Source organism: Dermacentor silvarum, chromosome 1, assembly GCF_013339745.2.
Source record: "Dermacentor silvarum isolate Dsil-2018 chromosome 1, BIME_Dsil_1.4, whole genome shotgun sequence".
Lineage (NCBI taxonomy): Eukaryota > Metazoa > Arthropoda > Arachnida > Ixodida > Ixodidae > Dermacentor > Dermacentor silvarum.
In genome coordinates, this window is record NC_051154.1 from 374,180,823 (window position 1) to 374,203,981 (window position 23,159).

General features: G+C 46.9%; 1 protein-coding gene across 1 annotated transcript in view; it reads right to left on the reverse strand.

The window, feature by feature from the left end:
• Positions 1-4,045: 4,045 nt before the first annotated feature.
• LOC119437464 (serine/arginine repetitive matrix protein 2-like) overlaps positions 4,046-23,159 on the reverse strand; it is a 118,951-nt gene continuing 99,837 nt past the window's right edge. The window contains exons 16-18 of the mRNA XM_049660583.1: positions 17,541-17,749; positions 10,372-11,554; positions 4,046-4,740 (exon numbers count right to left, since the gene is read on the reverse strand). Coding sequence (XP_049516540.1) covers positions 4,423-4,740; positions 10,372-11,554; positions 17,541-17,749 — 1,710 coding nt within the window. The 3' untranslated portion in view covers positions 4,046-4,422. The remainder of the gene's footprint in view (positions 4,741-10,371; positions 11,555-17,540; positions 17,750-23,159) is intronic.

Consider the following 23,159-nt stretch of genomic DNA (forward strand, 5'->3'; position numbering starts at 1 on the left):
GTGATACGAACAAACAGTTCATATTGTTGAAACACATTGATGAGCTGCATGAAATCCAGTACACAGAGGGCCTACATTTGGCAAACAAACTTAGACAAGCACATATTACCTGGAAAAACCAGCCCATGAAGGTCTCATTGTTGGCTCAAACGTTTAGTCAATCGGTAGCAGATGCTCTTAGTGACTGCAGAGCTCAAAAAAATTCAAAATTTTCAAATTCCTTGCCAACAGAAGAGTTTATCAGACATGTCAACAACGCATTTGACATTTTAAATTCAAGACATCCAAGGCAAGAAGAATAGAAAGGACCACTGTGTCCTGAAAATGTGGCTCCTGTCACTGCGTATGTCAAATAACTTATGGCCTACTTTTGCTAACTTAGGGAGTCTGCAGCTGGTAAACTAATGACAGGGACCAACCAAAAGACAGGCTTCATTCGCTTTGTGGTGTGCTTAGACAACCGTCTATACAACCACTTGGTTACAGAAAATGGCCTATTGGCATATCTTCCGACTTCCAAGCTCAGTTAGGACCACCTTGAGTTACTTTCTTGCTGCAATAAAATCATTTGGGGGCTGCAATGACAACCCAACAGCAAAGCAGTTTGCAGAAGCATTGAAGCGTCTGATAGTTCGTAATGAGGTCAAGGACATTGATGGCGGAAATTGCTTTCTATTGGAACGCATCGAAATTCTCTTTGTACGCTCCTCTGAAAAAACCATACTCCATCGATGTAATTAACCTCACTGCCCCTCAGAGAAGCCCTGGAGCCAGTGAACCACTCACAGAAGCAATTTTACAGGATCATGGTTACTCTGCTGACCCAGGCAGGGTGTCTGAGCTTGAGTGCCTGCGGCTCGCAGTACTGGAAGAATTGCTACACAAGTTTTCTCGTGGGTGAATTATGTTCATGATGGCCCACACAATTAATTCCTTTATCCATCAACTTCAGCTGTCCCACCAGGTTTTATGTTAAGGTATTTGTTTTTTGAGTTACTTTGTAAAGTGCATATATTGTTCAAGAGCATTGTATGCAGATGTCAAACTTTTATAGAGGGAAAATGTGATACCTTATTGTAAATTCTGCAAGTACATGTTTGTTGTCTTGCTGAATGCTGTAGCTTGAATCGCCTACATGCAAATTATGCTTAAACAATTGTTCTGTTCAGCCCAAGCTAAACAGTGTGGACAATGATGGTAGGTTAGCTGGCCTACCTTTCACTAGAGCAAACTGTGTGATGACATGGACATGCTCTGAATGCTCTCAATGGATTATGTGTGAGCTAGGTATACGCTTGAGGATGACAATGTTTTTTTTAATGCTTATCCTGTATGTCTTTTACCTGACCTTTGTGGAAATTTGCCACTGCCACCTGGAATACCGTTGGTGTTACTATTTAAATAATTTAATGTGCTCACTCTGTTCACTTGCTTTACAATAGCCCTTTATGATGCCAGATTCACTGTAACCACAAACATTTGGTGTATACCACTCAATGAGTGTTTTAAATACCGTGAAATATTCATTCATTTGAGGTTCACAATGTAATAGAGCCATCGCGTCCTAATTTTGCGGTGTGTTAGCTCAGCTTCGACGGTGCTAAGTTTTTTGTAGGTATGTGATACAACATAAGCTTTGTTGTACATTTTACTTGCAGCAAAATGCATTGTATTTTAATGTTGACATACTTTGTGGGTCTGACCTCACATCAATTGTTTCAACTTTGACTTTGTGAACTACCATTCTTTTTTTAATTTCTGCATATGTATTGCTTACTTTTCTGACAAGCACAATCACCGAAGCCTTTCACCGATAATTGTGAGTACAGCGCAGATATAAATATTATACAATTATAGCCCTGTATTGAAGGCGTTGCATACAAGGCATTGTAAGCAAAACTGCAGCTACATTGAAGGACAGCTGATCCCATTGAGCAGTTTTATTAAAGGTATGAATACCACGTGTGATATAGTTTACTTTGTATAACATTATTATACAAATGCCCTGTGGCATACAAGTATGCTAATACTGATACCGAAGAGCAGTGGCACAATAAGTTTTCCGACTTGCTGTTTATAATTTTCTTTTGTGTATTATCTTTGCAATGTACTTCATTTAAATTATAAATGTGGCTTCCTTCTGTATTTGTGTGAGATCTTCTGGCTTCTATAGGTGCAATAAACACTGAATAAAGAATGAAACAATTACTGCTGTCATAAAAATGTGCTTTCCATAGTACAAGTAAACCAGCAACACAATGGATCCACAAGTGCAAATGAATGCTGCCATTTTTACCTTGCCGCTATGTATTAAGTTTTCATGCCGTTTCACACTAGCAGAGGAAGAAGCGTCCCCCTGGCAGTGTTTGATTCTAGGACTTAATTATGCTGTGGGGCTATACTCGCATTCGGAAACAGCTGAATAAACTCTAGATAATGCACAAATTGCGTCCATTTGCTTTATTATATAACGAAAATGGATCCCCGAGGCACGTCCCAACAGTGTCGTCGCACCACACAATCTTGCAAAATAGTACACGTAAATCTGAATAAACGGCGATCACTTCGGCATTTAGAATGCAAGCTAATGCTATTTATTTCTCTCAAAATGAAACACGCCCACCAGAGCCTTTTATTAAGCGAAAATGCGACAAAAAAGTGTCCTTCAAAACATCTCATTTCTTCCTAGGTGCAAGACAGCGTGACAAAAATTGTTTCTCTCAAAATAAAACACGCACGCCAGCCTTTTATTAAGCGAAAATGCGACAAAAAAAAAGTGTCCCTCAAAACATCGCGTTTCTTTCTAGGTGCAAGACAGCTGGACGAAAAATTAGCAAGATAATACGCACCACAGCTTAAGGTGCACAACAGCTGATTTGAGGAAACTTGCAGTACGTAGGAAAAATAGACCACACTCGGGCGTCTGGACGGGTGTCGAGCCGCGAGTGCTGGCCACTCCTCTAACCGCGGTGGTAAGCGCAAGTGACGCCTTGAAAATTTTCTGTCTTCATAAGTCAGACACCCCAGTCTTGGTCCACGTTTCAAGGCATCGCATTTGAAGCGAAGAACGACGCGCGCAGTAGCAGAAAACCACCACCCGCATACGGGCCTCCAAGCCTGTGACGACAGGCGCCACTAAAAGTTACCACGTACCAAACAATCACGAATGTTCCGGCAACCTTGTGGGCCTATTCCGCCCCAGAAGGCACCGCGCACAGGGCCCCTGAGAGAGGGAGGGGTGGCTTCAGAGGAGGTTGGCTTGCCGAGGCTAGTGGAATCACGTGATGCTCCCTCCTAGTATTTTTTACCTCCACGATTAACTCTATGCCGCGACGAGCCGAGTTGCTGGAGAATCGAGGGCCGCGGTGTGATGTTACAGCGGGGCCACGGCTCAGAGTGCAGCGACGGTGAAAAGGCGAAAACCTGCCGTAATATAGCTATCGCTACAAAAGTCATTCGCACTGCCAGTCTGCGCGTGGCCGCAACGTAGCAGCGTGCTGCGTAGCCATACCGCGACAAGCCCTTTCAGCGCCGCAACAATTTTTAGCACTCTTGGCTCCTCCGCTGTGCAGCTTCCAGCGCACTGGCAGAAACGAAAATAGAAAGCCGCGTATTGGTGCGAAAACTCCCTATAGTTGTAGGATTAGAAAATATTTACGGCACGAGATTCCCAGAGTCAACGTCCTATAATAGTGAAGCCATTCTATGCTTAGTTTGAAACGTTTCAGGGTCCCTTTAAATTTCGTGCGCCGCAAAGCACTCGCGTGAACGCACGTACACATTTGTCGCGCCACCTTTCTTGCGTCAGCCGTGCGTGTAACGCTACGGTTATTGCTGAAGTATATGAACCGATGAAGCCCGAGAACACGTCTTGACTTCGTCGTTTTGCCTACCGCTTTCTTGAAAGTGAGGTGACCGTTATAAATGTAATCAAAAAGATTGCGGCAAAGACTGCGAAAGGCGGAGGTAGCGATACGCATACGCTTTACCCGAAAATGTTCCACACATCGCACGAATCTTTGCACGTAAACATTTTATTGTTTATGTACAAAGACAAAGCAAGAAAAAAGAAAACGATGTCTCCAATACAGCCTTCATTTCCGTGCAGGAACGGGAGATAAACAAAAGTAAAAATGAGTTACTCTCCGTTTTTTTTTCTAGACAGCAATAATGGAGCTGGCTGTGGCTAGCCAAAAATAGCACGATGTTTCTCTTTTCTCCCCAGCCCAGCTACCGTCTCCCCATACCCTTCTTGCTTCAATGGGAATGCCTGATAAATGTCATTTTCTCGACGGACCGTTATTTTTCTGTGCAGAAGAGCACGACATGACACACGGTGCTTCGGCCTTCCACAGGGCGAATGAAAGATGACAAGTTGGATAACCTGCGAGGGTAGTGAAAACTGACGAAAGAAGTCCCTCCTCAGTCGCTCTCCGGTAGCGGCGGGGCGTCAGTTGGCAGCGGCGGCGGCAGCGGCGGGGCATCGCCCTTCTTGCGCGACGGCGGGCTGTTCGCCCGCGCCGGGGACCGCGAGTTGCCGTCGTCCGACCAGTTGCGGATGATGGCCGCCTTGTTGATGCGCTGTGTACTGGTGCTGGCTCCGCCTTCGGCCGCCGCCAGTTCATCCTTCTCTTGGTCCCGCTGCGCCGCCGCCTCCCGCAGCTTCTTCAACTCCTCGGCGTCGGGCGCGCGACTCACGATGGGGTTGCGGCGCTTCCACGGCGGGCAGAAGGATCGATCCTGCGCACGGTGTAAGAATAAGCATGACAGGTGCTGACACTCTCACCACAACACGCACAAAAGCGCCGCCCGCTCGCCTCCAGATTATGTTCCGTGCGCAGGATCGATCCAGAAGGATCGATCCTACGCACGGTGTAAGAATAAGCATGACAGGTGCTGACACTCTCACCACAACACGCACAAAAGCGCCGCCCGCTCGCCTCCAGATTATGTTCGGCTCAGTTACAGCTCAGTCGGCGCCGTCGTATAGACCGTTTCTGCATGGGCGCCGCCATTGCCTAGGTAGTGGCGCCATCTATAGGCAGTGGGCATGCTGGCTTGGGCGAACGCCCGTGTTGTATGCTGTGGTATACGCTCGGCCGCAGTTTCTGGTGGATTTAGTCACTCTCCCGCGGTCTATTTAGCATGCAATGGCGTCTTCTATGTGGGGAACGGTCCTGTAAGGCATAGTGAAGGAATTTAAGTCTCAAATAATTAGGCGGCTGGAGTTTCTGCTGGCGTTAGGGCGGACGGAGACACCCAGCACGAGGTGTGCGCGTTTGAGTTTACAATCAGCCTCGAATATCAGTTAAGTGTTTCTGAAAATTAGATTCACAAATGTTACCTTACTGCAGCATTCTCAACACTGTAATTATAAGCTCTGGTTTAGCTGCAACGAGTAGTCACGAAACATTTGACGATCCTAATAACGCTGGTACGGTTCTGCTGGCGAATAAGTAGTGCTGTTTACTTTGATAAGCGTTCAAGTTGTTATCTGTAGATACATCGGGCGACTGCCTTGTTTGTTGGGCAAGGTTTCCGCCCACAAATAATATGGTTTGGTTAATAATAACCGCTTACCGTACAGTGTGAATCACTCTTTTCGAGTGGTCAAACGACCAGCTGCAGACAGCGCGAGCGTACTAAATGCTGTGTTATAGATCTGTTGGTTCTATATAGCGTATGGTGCAAGCATGCGGCACGACCATGAGAAGTCTTATTGCGTCGTTATCCCATGTTCTGTTTTATTTTACCGCAGAAGGAGGACATATGAACTTTTTTTTTTCAGTCTCAAAAGTTCAGTCATCTATGACGCATTCACCGATCTTACGGAAATTGTGTCCTTGCAAATAGCTGTTGGATTCTCTTTATGCGATCCCCTTTGTATATTGTGCCTTAGAGGGCAAAAAAGGCAATGCCGATCGAAGCAGGAAGCTTGTGTGTATCGTGTTGGTTTGCTAATCGCAGTGCTCGCTGTGTTGGGCAAAGCCTTCGGCCTCTTGCAGGAGGCTAACGTACACACAGTGATTTGAAGTCAACTAGACTTAAAATGCGTGAGAACATTGCCGGCAGCTGATGCAAATGTTTTACAACAAGTCTTCGTCGAGTGAAAACTGATACATCCAACATAGTTCACAACACATACACACCCTGCGGCTGATGACGCGCGTCACATTTTTGCACACCCAAGAGAAATTTCCAGATACTGTAGCTACTGCTGCACCTAAAGGCTACAGAGTGGTTGTTCGACGACCTCGCAAGAACTGACATCCCGTAAATTGCACTCAGAACTAGCTAAAACACCTCCAAATCGTTCCGCAGCGAGCGACCGGCAACACATTCAAGCCGCGCCGCGCCGGCTCGCACAAGCCAGTGAGGAGGAAAGGCTCGTCGCGCCCTTTCCTCCTCGCCCAATGAAAAGGTCTATTCAAGCCGCGCCGCGCCGGCCCGCACCAGCCAGAGAGGAGGAAAGGCTTGTCAACGAGCCTTTCCTCCTCTCTGGCTTGTGCGAGCCGGTCTATATACCTTTTCATCGGTCGAGGAGGAAAGGGCGCGCGACGAGCCTTTCCTCCTCTCTGGCTTGTGCGAGCCGGCGCGGCGCGCCTTGAATGTGTTGCCGGTCGCTCGCTGCGGAACGATTTGGAGGTGTTTTAGCCAGTTCTGAGAGCAATTTACGGGATGTCAGTTCTTACGAGGTCGTCGAACAATCACTGTGTAGCCTTTAGGTGCAGAAGTAGCTACAGTATCTGGAAATTTCTCTTGGATGTGCAAAAATGCGACGCGCATCATCAGCCGCGGTGTGTGTATGTGTTGTGAACTATGTTGGATGTATCGGTTTTCACTCGACGAAGACGTGTTATAAAACATTTGCATCAGCCACCGACAACGTTCTCACAAATATTAAGTCTAGTAGACTTCAAATCACTGTCTACGTTAGCCTCCTGCAAGAGGCCGAAGGCTTTGCTTAACAAAGCGATCACTGCGGTTGGCAAACCAACATGATACACGCGAGCTTCGTGCTTCGATCGGCATTGCCTTTTTGCCCTGTAAGGCACAATGGACAAAGGGGATCGCATAAAGAGAATCCAACAGCTATTTGTAAGGACACAATTGCCGTAAGATGGGTGAATGCGTCGTTGACACGGTGTATGATGACTCAACTTACAAGACTGAAAAAAAAAAAAGAGTTCACATGTCCTCCTTTTGCGGCAAAATAAAACAGAACATGGGATAACGACGCAATAAGACTTCGCATGGTCGTGCCGCATGCTTGGACCACTTGGACCATGCGCTATATACAACAAAAAGATCTATAACACAGCATTTAGTACTGCCTCGGACGCCCCCGAAGTCTGCAGCTGGTCGTTCGACCACTCGACAAGTGTGATTCACACTGTACGGTAAGCGGTTATTAGTAAACAAACTATTTTATTTGTGGGCGGCATCCTTGCCCAACAAACAAGGCAGTCGCCCAATGCATCTACAGATAACTTGAACGCTTGTAAAGTAAACAGCACAACTTATTCGCCAGCAGAATGGTACCCACATTGTTAGGATCGTAAATGTTTCGTAACTACTCGTTGCAGCTAAACTAGAGCTTAGAATTACAGTGCTGAGAATGCTGCAGTAAGGTAAGATTTGTGAAACTAATTTTCAGAAATAGCTACCTGATATTCGAGGCTGATTGTAAGCTCAAACAAACGCACACACCTCGCGCTGGGTGTCTCCGTCCGCCCTAACGCCAGCAGAAACTCCAGCCGCTTAATTACTTCAAACTTAAATTCCTTCACTAGGCCTCACAGGACCGTTCCCCACATAGAAGACACCATTGCATGCTAAATAGACTGCGGGAGAGTGAATAAATCCACCAGAAACTGCCACCGAGCGTATACCACAGCATACAACATGAGCGTTCGCCCAAGCCAGCATGCCAACTGCCCATAGATGACGACACTGCCTACGCAATGGCGGCGCCCATGAAAAAACGGTCTATAGGGCGCTGCGGAATGCGGTCCCAGCCTCGGCGGCAAGGCGCGTGCTGCCGCTGCTTCGTCTTCCTGCTTGCATGTGCGGCCGCGCTGTTTTGAAGGCACGCTGTTTGTTCGTGTGCATTTCACAAGCTTGTGCTTGGGTATTGTCGCCACAAGCCCTCGACAAAGGTGGCAGCGGCCTTCTGAGGGGCGTTTGAAATGGCTAGAAAGTGCTTCGTTGCGAATTGCAATTCTGGATACCGGACTTGTGCGGAGCGTGTGCCTTTATTCAAAGCGCCGTCCGACAGCGGTCGTCTAGAGCAGTGGTGCCTTGCAAATCTGAGGGCAGACCGAACTCTAATGCCTACCGACCACGTCTGCGCCAATCATTTTTCAGAGGATCTGATATCGACGGCATATTACGCGGAGCTCGATAAAAAGGTTCTCACCTTATTTCCGAACTGTCCAAAGAAACTCACACGGTAAAATAAACCTCGAAAGCCACTGCGAAAGAGAACATCCTGTGTGCCACAGCAGTTTGTGCAAATTTTGCTGCATGTACAAGATATATATTGGGTGGCTTAACTATCATGCACCAAGATTTAAAAATGTGCAAATGTCACGTAGCTGTACAGAACCAAGGTAATGTTGTCTGCCGTGGCTTGCGGATACTCAGATTATTTTTTTGCATTCCACGTAATTACATAATTATTTTCATAACTGATTAATCAACTTTTCGAATGCTATAATTGTATAAAATGTGTGAACGAGGGAATTGTACAGCAACATGGAAAACTCCCGATACAGCTTTCTGTTGCTCAATACGTGATACGAGCGTGAAAGAAACCCGCGAATGCACGCAAAATTGCCGCGCGATTGGCTGCTCGAGGCACTTTGCGTGTATTCGTGGGCTTTTTTCATGCTCAGAAAAACACTTCTACGTAGCGCGTAATGAGCAATAGAAAGCTGTGTCGGGAGTCTTTCATGTTGGTCTACAATTTTCTCATTGACACTTGTAATCTAATTATAATATTTTAGAAGTTGATTAATTGATTAAGACTACTTATGTAATTAGGCGGAATGTAAAAAAATTATCTGATTATCTCTAAGGGACGGCAACATTACTATGGTTCTGTCCAGCTACGTGACATTTGCAATTTTTAAATCTTTGTGCACCCTGTATAAAACTGCTGTTTTCTGTGCATATGTGTGCCTGATTTTCAAATTTGTTCCATCCTGGCTACTGAATTTTCTTTTTTTACAAAGCGTGTGTGGTGTATAGTAGACACTTGCATGTTTTTATTCAACATTTTTTTTCCATTGTGGGAGTGTATGAGAGCATAAGCTTCTATTAAAATTATGGAGCTGCTTAACGCACAATCTTTTTTCGTATTGTGCCTTTGCAAAAAAAAATGTATATGGAATTATTGTGTATATGGAATTATATGGAATTATTGTGTAAGTGTATTTGTGGACAGGCTGTAGCATGCATTGTCAAACACGCTTACATTGGCATATTCTCATATGCAATTTAAGAAAAAAGAAAGTCCCCTCCTTTCTTTAAATCTTGCAAGAGCCACTCAGTCCTCAATGAACGAAACCAACTGAGTAATATACATGGTCTATGTTAAGTGGAATTGAAATAAAAAAGGCATTTGCTCAGGTTTTCATCAGTAAATTGTATTAGTGATGCTGTAATCCAAGTTGAGACGCCTGCCTTCGTCTCGCCTAATAAATTCCGATTTGAAAGAGTTTTTACATAGCTGATGTGCATTCTCATCTTAAGTTCTGGCCATGAACTGCCACTTTGTGCTAGCGAGTTGCATATCGCAAGCTTGCGCCATTTCATTTCTTAAGTTATATCACGGCCAGACTGAATTCGCGCAACGGCACTTGAACGGTTTTCTGAGTGTGAATGGAAGTAGCGATAAGCATGAAATTCAACATTTTCCGGTGCAGTCACTATTTTCTTCTGATCGAGGGGTAGCACGTGGGTTAACACTGTTTATTTTTTTATGCTTGGGTGAACGGCTAGACCGGACGAAACAAATTGTGCGCGCAAGCGTAACTTGAGTGGGCTTTGAGTGCTGCCCGATCGATCCGTGTTCAAGTCATTCACGCTCTGCACAAGGAACCTCCATGTTAGCGAAGCATTAAGCCTGGTATACTTATCCTTTAATCTGAAATAACGGATTTCCTTCGAGATTTGAGTTTTACTCACTCCGCTATGAACGAAAATTAAGGGGAAGCGGAGCAATGTCAAAGCGCCGGCACCGCTAAGCTGGGACCGCTGACCGCGGCGCCATCTATCTCGCAGCAGAGCTACTCGCTGCGCCCGCGCGCTGCCGAACATAATGTGGACGCTCGCGCGCGCGCAATGTCAACACCTAAATGTTCTTACACCGTGATCCTGCGGCGTCTCGGAGTCGGAGCGCCGGTCGCGGCTGTAGCTGCTGCGCTGGTAGCTGCCGCCTCCGCTGTTGTAGTAGGAGCGCGGCGATGTCCGGTTGTTGTAGTAGGGCCGGAACGGACGGCGCCCTCCGCGGCCGCCCCGGAAGTACCGGGTGTTCTGGTAGCCGCCGTGGTAGTTGTTGTAGCGGCGGTTGTAGAAGTTGCCCTTGTAGTATCCACCCCGGTTGTTGTTGTAGCAGTAGTAGGGCCGGTAACCTCCGCGCCGCATGGGCGAGTGGTGCCGGTGCGAGCCGTCCGTGTCCGAGCTGTAACTGCGGCTGCGGCGGCGGCGGCCGTCGCGCGAGTCCTCCGACGAGTACCGGCGGTGGCGCGAGTCGTCGCGCGAGCTGTCCGAGCTCCGGCTGCCGCGGCTGCTACGGCGGCGGCCCCGGGACGCCACACTCGATCGATCCGTCGAGTAGTCGTCCGAGTGGTCGGCGCTGCGCCGGCTGCTGCGGCGCCTCCGCACGGGCGACTTGGACCAGCCCGAGGAAGAGTAGCTGTCAGAGTCGGCGCGCGAGCGGCGGCGCAGCTTGTGCTTGCGGTGGCCCTCGTCGTCGTCGTCCTTGGGGCTGCTCTCACGGCTACTCGAGCGGTCCTTCTTGCGCTTGGCCGGCTCCGAGTCCGAGTGGATGGAGCCTTCCTCGTGGCTGGATGCCGCTGCCTTGTCATCGGTGCCCCGCGACGGCTGCTGCTGCGGCGCGTCCTCACGGTGCTCGATCGAGCTCACCGAACCTTCCTCGTGGCTGTCGCCCGCGTGCGTCAGCGGCTTCTTCACAGCCTTCCACTTAAACTCGATGCCCTTGCGCTGAGCTGCCGGCTGCGGCTCTGTGCTTTTCACCGCAGAAACGATGCGTGGCGCCGACTGCGCCGGCTCGGCCGACGGGGCTCTCGCCGACTCAGATGAGCGGTCCTTACGCTCGTAGTATGCCGTGCTCGCAGCGGCCGACTTGGCGTCGACGTTGAACAGGCGCAGTGCCTGTATCTTCTGGTTGGACTTCATCAGGAAGGTCACATTGGGCGACAGCTCGTCGTGGTCATCGACGCGGCTCCCCTTCATTATCTCCACCTCGTCTTCGTCCTCGTAGAGGTGCGCCAGTTTCTTCGACAACAGCGACAGGGAGCTGCGTTGCCTGCACATAAAAGACTCAATTGAAAGACTTGAAACATTACGGAATGGCGGAGCGCAAACAGCGGAGTTTCAGACCAAATCCAATACGAATCCAACAGAGCACCAGACCAAACAATAATGAACTGCCGTTATCACCAAGATTGATTTTCAAATCCTATAGTATCTTCGTTGTACGGTAGCAACTAGGGGTGTGCGAACAGCAAATACAGAAGATTTCAAATGAATGAGGATATCAAATTCACATATCAGAAAATTTAACTCAAGGTTAATGCCTACAAATTTTGTTGCACATGCTTGGAAGTCTGCTGTCATGCTGTGACAAGAATATTGCAATCACTAGCTTGGACATCTAGACGTGCAGTTTGGACTACTCTTAGTAAAAAAAAAAACGCCACTCCTACTAGGATGGGGTTTGGTGACCACAAAAGGATGCAAAAACGAAAGACAGCCTGACCAGAAGGCACGTGCTGCCATGAACTCACATCTCAAGGCGAAATTATAGTCCCTTCATAGCTTTTTCTGGTCACGAAACTCCCGCCTCAGTTTGATTTCGAGCGAGCGCCTGCCGCTAGAGGTGCCATAGTAAAAGAAAGGCCACCTAGCCGAGCTGGTATTTTTTTTCTTTCTCTGGTCGCGTTGCGGCCGAAAGCCCAGCTTCTTTTCGATTTTAGTTACATTCTATTTTGTCGTAGCAGTTACAGTATCCAAACTTGACCATCTGCGAGTGTTTTCTAGTCGAAATCAAGGCGCGTACAAAAAGTAAGCAATCTAAAAGTCAGCTGGTGGCTCCGTGTGTCAGCAGACGACGCACATAGAATTCTTCTGAGAAATCTGTTGTTAGGTGGCCCAACCGGTTTCGATTAAAAACTTTTAAGCGACTTTTATGTGCTGTACAAAGAATAAGACATGATCGGCGTGGCGTTGCCAGTAAACGACAACCTGAGCTTAAGGTCGTGTGCTGTTACTCGAGCCATTCAGGCAATTGTGACAGATTCTAATCGCACGTAACATAAAATGTTCTAGGACGTCATAATTAGATTGCAACAGGTACATCGGCAGATCGTAGCCGTGAATGAAACGCTTGCTTGAAGGAAAGTATTGTCATTTTCATGTATTGCAAGCTCTGCTAGTTTTCGTGCGTATTATTCCAAATGTGCGACGAAGTTTTCAAACGAGATTTTCATTGTCAATATACCCTTATACAAACCCCAAACGGATTAACATGCCCGACTGACTCAGCACTGCGCTTATTCATTTCTAACTCGCACGAGCAGAGTGACGAGGATTGACGGTCCGTTGCACTCAGTACCATACCTCCTTGGCGAACTGCGACGCATAATAGTATTTGAATCGCGAGCTTTCTTTGAAGCAAATATAACCGTTCTAGCTCGCAAAAACGCTAATGAGAAATAACATTTAATTTTCGCTTTCACTTCAGGACCTCAATAAAGTTTACTATCTACCTACCAACCTACTCAGCACTGCTATAGTGTAGAGCTCGAAAACGATCTGAAAGTTGTATTAACACAGAAAACTGACATGTTTTTTTCCCATTGCATTAAGTTCTCAATGTCCCATTTATCAAGGCTGGAAGCCTACTTTGCTTCAGAAAACAAAATTACTTCTGTGGCATGGCCCTTTTGTAGGCCGCACAGCGCTGAGGTAGCAACCTTAAGCAAATGTTAGAATTATCAATAGCTGTTGCTATCAGCATGCGAAATGCATAGGCAAGAACTAAGAGGTTATGCGAATAATTTGCCGTCTATATATAAATATCAACACATGCACACACAGTGCAATCATAGTTACAGGACAAATATTTTGTTGTTTAAACCAGAACAAAGTTTTTATATGTGCTTATGTTCTCATGGAGGTAGTAATAGGCACCGATTTTATTTGCAATATATACACACACACACAGGCCGCCAATACACACACACACAGGCCGCCGAAAACACGAGGCATGGCAGTAGGCCTGACGCGCGGCGTGTCCCTCGGCAACGATACGGCGTCACCGTTTATCGTGAAATCGTCCGTATGGATAATGTCCGAAGTTCTTCCAATTCTCAAAGTGCTCACGAACACTCGGCATGCAAAATAGCGATACCTCTTCGGTAGTGCCTTTGTAGCCGGAACGGCACCCCGGCACACAACACCTTAACGGCATCATCAAGCGAACGTTGCGCTTCAATTGTAGAATACCAGAGTTTGGATCTTTCCTAAAAATCAATCACAAGTATAAAGTAGGCGTCCAAACTTTCAGCCCACGCCGGCCGCATCTGCAGTCTCTCCGGGTTTAGCACGAAGAAAGGTGGCCTCTCAGCTGCGGTGGCGCCGCAGCGCGGCTGCTTCATGCAACATATCAAGCATCCATAGAGTGACGGCGGAGTTTCATGACCAGAAAAAGTATTGAGGGACTATGGCGAAATTAATCTATAACCCGCACCCAGACTATATGGTCAAATTTATTGATTTTTTATGCTGGTTATATGTGCAAGAATACGGTACTAATTGCAACGCTAACCAACGCTAAGCGAAACCAAGCGGCGGAGTCCGCATCACCGTAGACATCAGCGGAAATCGTACGTGAATGACAGCAATGATGAAACGATTCGTGCCTATTTGCACCTTTATTGCGTTTACCACCGCGCATAACAACGTGTTGGCCGCCATATTTCATGGTCGCCATCCATGATCGCGTCGATAGCTGCCGCTGTTTCTTCCGCAGCGGTTGCGGAAAAAAGTAGTTTTTTTTACTCAATATGCACGTCGGCCGCGTGCCTAAAAAGCTGCATAGTGGCCATTCATAATTGCACAGATAGCGACCACGATTTCATCTGCAGTTGTTACAGTGAATTGTAGTTTCGTTCTTGGTGCATGCGTCGGCCGCGTGCCTTAAGTACCGCAAAGTCGCCATTCATAATCGCGTCGATAGCGGCCGCGGTTGCGACAAACAGTTGTTTCGGTTTGACTCGGTGCAAAGCTGTCGAGGATGAAGAGCACCGGTGACATCGCGATGGACGTGCGATCTGTTGGCGGTCAGCTTACTGGCGAAAAAATAATCGGGATGTGCACGCGGTAGCGCAAAGCGTGTCGCAAATGATGGCGCGCCCGCGGCCATGCTGCGAAGAAAGTCGCTAGGCCTTGATCGCCGCTGCTAGAGCCAACTGTCACAAGATGACGAGAATTGCATTTTTCACACTATTTTCGTGCAAAATAGCAAAAGGATTTGGTCATACATTACACTAATAAAATCGTGCTGACGTAGTAAGCATTTGCTTACTGTTTCCTGGATACCCTTATAATTCGGCATTTGGTTAATTAGGACATTTTTTTCGGTCCCCTCAAACTCGAATTAACTAGGTTTTACTGTAATAGGTATGTGATATAGACTATTCGAACTATTCGGTACGAAATTATTCGACCAAATCACTATTCGCTTCGAACCTTAAATTCACTATTTGCCCATCCCTACATTTGATACATCGAATGCAGTGGTGAATGGGAGTTCAATTTATGCAGTACATTACCATACTATTGCATGGGATTTCCCAGGGATTTTACAACTGTTCCAATATAGACAATAATTCAATATGGTAAGAGGGAAATACAAAAAACCAGAATATAGGTTGTGTTTCCCAGAAATTTAACAAGACTTTAAGTGCTCCTCATCTTATATAGTGGTGTGACATTTCAGTAGTTGCATAGCCACTATGGGTGTAACTACTGTACCAGGGTACAAAATTAGCATGTCTCTGCTTGACTTGAGTGCTGCATTTGAAAACGATGCGATAGAATACACGAAAGCAAACAGGAGCATGGCGGCACTGCCCCATCTGGTTTTTGCAAACAGAAAGTGAAACAATACAACTGTAAGCTTTCTTGAAAACTTGGTTTTGATACCGTTACGCTGTTCATACTGAATTGGAAAACAATGAGGCAGAATTGCTGCTTCAGTGTTTTGAAAGTGAGCATTGTGCAAGAGTTGTTACGATAACAGCCGAGTTAATTCATTGCTAAGGTGGTTCAGTCTCTTCACAAAAGAAAAAGGCATGATTTTTTGCCGCAGGCATAGCATCTGCAAAAGCAGATGAGCTTTTAGAGATTTGTAACAAGAGTGCAATGAAAGAACAACTATCTGCTGGGCAAATCGGTGTTAAAGGAAGGGAGGAGGGGTGGAAAGAGGATTCTAATGCACAAGCTATCTGGCAAGACAGTGCACATTATGTTCACGTAACTGGCAGTTCAACTGTTGAATTGTTTATTTAAATGTTTTGAATATTTGCACACTGCTATACACAAGCTTCAAATTTAAGTTATATTTATATATTTCAAGCCACTAAGTGTAGTTCTCTAGAGTACTCAAATTTATCACCATAAAGCCAGCACATAATTTAACACTTTATTTTATCATAGAAGAGCAAAGAAGCTGCAATACACTAGATTTCCGTTAATTCGATCCCAATCGGAGCTTATAGTACATTCGTATAGGACATACGACATTATTTCGATCCTGAAATTAGCCTTTGCAAGATAATTCAAACTTGACTGGTCATCAAACAAGCGCTCGGCCCCAATGGTGAATGCAGTGGTGATGGCAATGGCAGCGGCAGCAGTCGCAGCGACGCTTAGGCTACAGCATCATCTCCTATCCAAGATGCCTATTTCTGGCCTGCCTAAGCTCACAATGAATTATTACAATAATTACCCGATTCCACTGGCTGCTTTTGTTCTTTTCCCATGAAAATTCCTTACAAAATTGCTTGGGAATGTAGTCTAATATAAACTATAGTAGGGTACAACTTAAGAAGGCAGGAGAGGCCCCACCCTGGTGACCGAAGCATAGCAGCCTCTGTGACTAAAGAAATAGTCCCGCTGACATGACACGGCCCAGTTGGAAGCGCAGGCTACCATGTTCTCAGTCAGCGGGGTCAGCAGCCGTCTGGCTCGTGACGTCAGTCTAGAGTGTACCAACTTCTAAAGTTGTACCAAAACCGAAACCCCGCTTGCAACAGCCTACAGTCAGAACCAGTCTAGTCAGCGTCATCGCCATTGCCCATCACAAGATGGCGACCATGGATGGCAACAGAGCAAGTTCATGCATAATGTGACGGCGACGATGCTCCGCTTTCAGTCTGATTACGAAAGCACAATCAAACAAGTTATTCTACATGTTAAGCTAGCAGTAACAAGTCACATCAAGTGTTCTCATGCATTGCAGGACAAAGCACAGTCAACAACCGCTTTTTCAGACATGCCCAATAATTTGTACGCCTTTGTGACACCGCCACGTAATCCATAGAGCCAATGTACGAGGCCGTCTGGAACTTCAGGTGTTAAAAACCTTTGCCGTCAGATTTTCTTAACTTTCTGGTTTGACTGCAGGTCCAAAACCACATTAACCGAAGCAACCACCACAGCCATTTTGATTATCTTGCAGACTCAAATCAGCACTCACATGTCAATTCGCTGCGAACTGTAGACACTGCAGCAATGCTAGGCCTAGTTGCTTTGATGTTCACTTCCAAGCTTCCTGCTGTTCGGTTCCGTGTTTTTCATTGAAAGGATTTGCTACAGTCAGCAATGGTGGTGACTCAGGTTTGACATCCTTGCTGATGCACAGCAAGCATGGAAAGGGTCATAGGTGCTTAGACATACTCGCTAAAGGGCTGCAGAAAAAAAGAGTACCTCTTCCTCTCTACAATCACCTTTCTCTCTGAAGGGTCACGCGCTGCATAATGCCGGTTCCCAAAAGTCAGCTTTGTCCCAATACAGCAGTATTACAAGATCAAATATACCAAGCGTGGAAAGGGGGCCACTGTCACGGGACACACTATCTATTCCTACAGTACAATTTACTACCAAGCTAGTCTGTGTGACAGCAGAACAAATGCATTGATCGCATTTCAAAGGAGAGGCAGACTCTCAAAATGGCCAGAAAATTTGCTAAGGGCGTTGCAAGTGAAAATGAGCACAGTAGAACTAACGCAGCAGCCTTTGTCGCCTCAGCAGGGGGTGAAGAAAGCACCACAGCAGGCTCGTCCTTCCAGTAGCATTCTGAAGCTGTGCCACCAGGAGCAGTGCTGCCAATGGCGGCTCGAGCAACTTCTTTAGGGGGAGGGCTGGTGTTGGCACGGTGGCCATCGTGTGACTTTCGCTTTTTCTTGGAGCCACGGTGCCGCTCAGCTTTGCTTTCCTGCAATGACACAGCACCCGAATTCAAGGTATTAAATTCATTTCAACTACTGCACATACCTTTACTGCAATATTTGGTCAAGAACAAAACTGATGCTTTTCAAGTGCAAGTAACAAAGACTGGTGATACAGTCGAAACCCACGGTAATGAAATCCCGATGCAACGAAATTCTCGCCACAACAAAATATTTCCGGATCCCCGGTAAACACCCATAAGAGTCAATGCATTTCCTATCTCACGACAACGAAACATTTTCTACAGCAATCCCTCATTAACGAAATTTTCTGAAACGACAGTCCACAAATAATCTACTCACGTAACACTAATTGTGTCCAGAAACTGCTCAAAAGCATTCGTTGTGCGCTTAAATTGCATGAACTACCGCCACAGTAAACTTGCGTGGCCGCCACCATTACTGCTTGCAATAAAAAAGAGCCTCGCGACACCTGGTGACTGCGCAGTGTCCAGGCCAAAAATGCAATTACTGTAGAACCCAGCTGTTACGTCGTTTTCGGCCGATCCCGGTATAGCTCCCATAGAACTCAATCCATTGGTAATCGCGCTGTTGTGTCGCAACTGTGGGACTGTTCCCACATCATGCGTTGCGAACTGATACCCCACGCCGGACCGAGCGGCCATTTTGACTTTTCATGTCGCTTGGCTTGGTGGCTTGACAATGGGATTAGCCGCCCAAAGTGCCGGGGGCGACACCAATGACGTATTTTTGGTTTCTGCCAGAAAAGCATGGCCTTCAAGATCCATATTTGCTATCCCAAGATGGTGTCTAACGCGTTGTGGCCCTAAAATTGGTTTTGGGGCATAGATGTTCCGTATAAAGTCCAAGGGCAATAACGCTGTCGCGTTGCGCTTATGTGCAAGTGAAAGCGTGCGAGGGGAGCCAACCACCGTGGCTAAATCTCGTGTGTGCAAGAAAACGGGGAGGAAGCGAGCCTATTTCGGCTGCGCTTGAAGCATCATCGAGGGAGCGAGGGGGGAGGGGAGGAGTAGCGGGTGACCATAGAGAAAGAAATTCAAGAGGGGACACTCAGCAAAAACTGGCAACAGGAAACACGTCACCATACTTCACGCTATAGTATTGATGCCGAACGTTAGCTGCCCCGAGCATCGAAAAAAACAAAATGTAACTAAGTTAACAGACATCGATTTATTTTTTAATTTCCTTGCTGTGAAAACAAACATTTTGTGTATAAATAAACTTATACCTTGCGATTATTTTTTTGCCTTACCTAGCGAAAGGCGAGTGACGCGCCATATGCATGCGTCATCTGCCAGACACTCCCCTAAAGCGAGCGATGGCAGCTGCGTGCGCGTGAGCGCTCGCCCGCGGCGACCAGGGTTGCCAGGTTTGGCAATTTCTCACCAAATTGGCTACTTTTAGAAGCTCCTGGCGACCAAAAATCATGCTTGGCGACTTGGCTACTTTCTGGCTATTTTTGGCGGTGGTAATTGGTATATGTGGAGTCTGAAACACACTCCCCCCGACGGCCCCTTCCAAATGACGGCTCCAAATGCCAGATTTTGAAGACCATGCTTTTTTATCTTGCACTCTCAGGAAGCAAATTCAGGAGCTGAAAATGCTTCATAGCCGCCATTTGGTCAGTGGGCCTCCTCGACTTGTCTTGGGCTATTTAAGACTGCTGAGATCCTTCATATGCAACGGTTGTTGCTGAAATGAACGCCTCGGGCAGTCCGGGACTGTCATGGATGGATAATTGAACAGGACCAAGCATCTTCCTCTAAATAACAGGAATTAACCAATTTTAAAGGCAATGCTTTTCCACCCTTCATAGGATAAAAGCAATAGGTGATGTGCTAATATCACCTGCAGCGACGGTGACCTCGAGAACCTCAAAGACCATGATTGTTGGCACCAGAAACGACTACAACAACCGAAAACACGTCATGGCAACCAAAACATTACAGGTCCCAATGTCTATGTGACTATGCGACTGTGTACCAGGGAGAGTAGAACGTGTGTGACATCATACAGTTCGCATAAGAACCGTTTTGTCATAGTGGTGCAAGAATGTCGTAGAGTCATAGTGGTGCAAGAATGGCGTGCAGCAAAGCAAGTTTATTGTACTGAAACTGGTGACACCGCTTCGGCTATGAGAAAGCACGCAATTGTGCGGCAGAAATTATAGAATGTTAGCTGGCGATAATGGTGAATTATGATAAAATAATGTGTGATAACATTTGTTTTGTTTAGTTATTTTTGTTTGCCATCAGTGCTGCAGGAAACTACAGGTCTTTCTCGAATTTTTCTTCTTTATTTTCACGTCAAAAATGCCAATTGTTGGTTTGCTGCACTGTGAATACTTTTTTGGCTACTAATTAAAGCTTTTGCCGCAGTTGGCAACTTTTTTGGCTACTTTTCGTAATTTCTCAGCTACTTTTTCTCTCGAAGACCTGGCAACCCTGGTGGCGACCAGTCTGTCTACCTTTCTTTAAATGCAGCCTGGTTTCTTGGGCTCCCGGTGTATTCTTGCATTCCTTCTGCACTGGGACAAGACACCACTGCACTATTGGACAACGGCAAGGTGGGAAATTGTTTCACAGTCTACGACGCAATTAGGCTTACGGCACGGGACCGAGACTTCGCAAAAAACAGCTCGGCCGTCCTGGCGCAGTTAGCTTGAGTTAATGAATCATGCTGGGTCATGTTCGCCACGCTTCCTAGGAGATTATTGTAACTTATTTTGGTTTTGAGGCACACTGGCCACACAGGGCACTGTGATGCAGTTTGCGAGAACCAACTCGGCTGTGGTGCGTAGTCTAGTGCATCTCGCTAGAAGTTTGTGCCACTTTCTCAAAAAAGGAACGAAAAGTAATTTCGTTCCTTTTTGGGATACTTTTGAGGCACGCTGGCCGCACAGCACGCTGTGCAATAAGCAGCTCGGCCATGGTGACAAAATTAGTCTGGTGTGTAATGAATCTTAGAGGGACAAGTTTGTGACGTTTTTTGTGGCCCTGCAACAACATATACCTTCTTTCAGTACTCACACCTGTCGAAAACGCGATGGACAATTGCCAAGAGTGAAAACATGGGAGTGTGTTGCTGACGCCGTCAGACAGCGCAAGAGACAACGCCGAGCAACATATGAGAAAGTTGTAATTCAAAAATTCCACCGTCTAAAGAACTGAAAACAGGCTTTGCACCCAGCTTGAGTGCGAGTAGGACGCATTCTGCAAACGTCTAGCATGGTCCGGCTGGGAGCCTCTGTTGCATCCGTCTCTGTGTATGTAGCGTACCGAAACGTCGCCCGAGGCCAATTTTGGAAACGCGAAGTCGCCCGTGTATTTGTGCTGCTAAAGTGCAGGAAATATTGCCTGAAAATGGGAGAATGCTTGGAAATTAGATGTTTTCATATTTTATGGTATTCTTTGGGATGAGTCGGGTACTTTCTACGCCATGTATGTAAAAGTGAATTGCTTTTGTTTGTAATGCCGCCCATTCACCACTTTTGCATGTTTTGCCTCTAAACGCAGTATTCCTATGTCTAAATACCAAAATGACACATGCTTGTAAGTGTAACATACTTGTAATTTACTGTTTTTCAGCTGATGCCGTCTGGTGGAGCTTCATATGGGAACTACTGCTTACCTGGGGTCACAACGTTGGATGAACGCACAAAAAGCACGGAACGAGCTTTTTATGTAGAGCATGGGTTCTCAATGTGGTTTCCGCAGGCCCCTGCTCGGGGTTCCGCGAGCCACTGATAAATTTTCCGTGGTCCCGCGCTCACCAAGTGGCTAAAACGGCGAAAACGAGGTGCGCTCGATCCACAGAACCTCCTTTACTCATGCCCGAGTGTCAAAAAGCACATCACAGCACGTAACGGCAACGCGCGAACTGCGCAATAAAATCGCAAGCAGCTTGTAGCCACCCAACCTCTCAAAACGGGCAGCGCGCCTAAGCTTTCGCACTCACAACCCGGGGGCCGTAATTTACCAACATGCGCATTTCTCCCATTTGTAGATAGCGTAGGTGCCGATTGCATGCGCACTGACGTATTCGTTGGACGAATAAAAAAATTAACAAAAAAATGCGCGGAGCATCGCAAATAAGCACTGCAGAAGAGCAAGAATGGCGCTAGCCTCCGACCGAAACGAAGCGGCGCAGTCCGAATCGCCATGGTCCTCAGCGGTAATCGTGCGCGGCACGTGATTGACAGCAACGCCGGAGCGTTTCGTGCCTTATTGTGCCCTTAAAAGACTATTCTTGCATTTATCGCTGCGCGTAACACCGCGTTGGTGGCATGCCGCGTGCCTTCATAAGTGCGTAGTTGCCATCCATGATCGCGTCGATAACCACAGCAGTTTCGTCCGCAGCGGTTGCGGCAAACAGTAGTTTCGTTTTCACTCGGTGTGCGCGTCGGCTGCACCTTCACAACTGCGTAGTCGCCAACCATGGTAACGTCGATAGCGAGCGCGGCTTCGTCCGCACTTCTTGCAGTGAACGGTAGTTTCGTTTTGACTTGGTGCGTACGTCGGCCGCCTGCCTTCTGAACACCGCAAGGTCGCCGTCCATGATCGCGTCAATAGCGGCCCCGGTTTCGTCCGCAGCGGTTGCGGCAAGCTGTAGTTTTGCTTTGACTCAGTGCAAAGCTGTCGAAGATTAAGAGCCCCGGCTACATCCCGATGGACGGACAATTTGTTGGCGAGCAGTTGACTGGCGAAAAAATAAACGGGATGTATGCGCGCGAGGCCTTCGCCGCTGCTAGCGCTAATCAGTCATGAGATGAGAGTTGCAGCTTCCGCACTGGTCTTGTGCAAATATAAACAGGATTTGCTGTTATATTTGCGTGTTGACGTAGTTAAACATCTGTTTATTGTTTTCTTGATACCCTCAATAATTCGACATTCGGTTAATTAGGACATTTTAATTCGGTTATTTCGGGGGGGAGGGGGTTCCTTGGCGCTTCATGGAGCTTAGCAGGGTTCCCTGGAACGAACATGCTTGAGAACCCCTGATATAGAGCAAAATAAATATTTCCTCATTTCACAAGGGGTCTCACATCTACTTTGTGAAACTGCACGTTGCACAGATTCAATGGGACTTGACAAGATTGTTCGCAATCATTTTTACTAAATAATAAACTGATGCCGCACGAAGACTGGGCGCAGTCGAGCAAACAAAAAAAAGGGGGGGCGCAGCCGGCGCGCCAGCTAGCGTTTAAAATGCACGCGCCCAAAACCGAAAACGCCAGTGATTGAAGCTGACCGCTTGGCGCGCTGCAGTAAATTTGGCCGCTGGGCTTTGTGGGAGTGTCTCCTCTTGTTGAATTCCTTTCTCTATGGGGTGGCGTTGTACTGTGGCCGCTCTTGAATCAACTGCGCAACAGTGCAATCCGTATCTTGAAAGCGATCTGCGTGTTGGGGGCAGAGT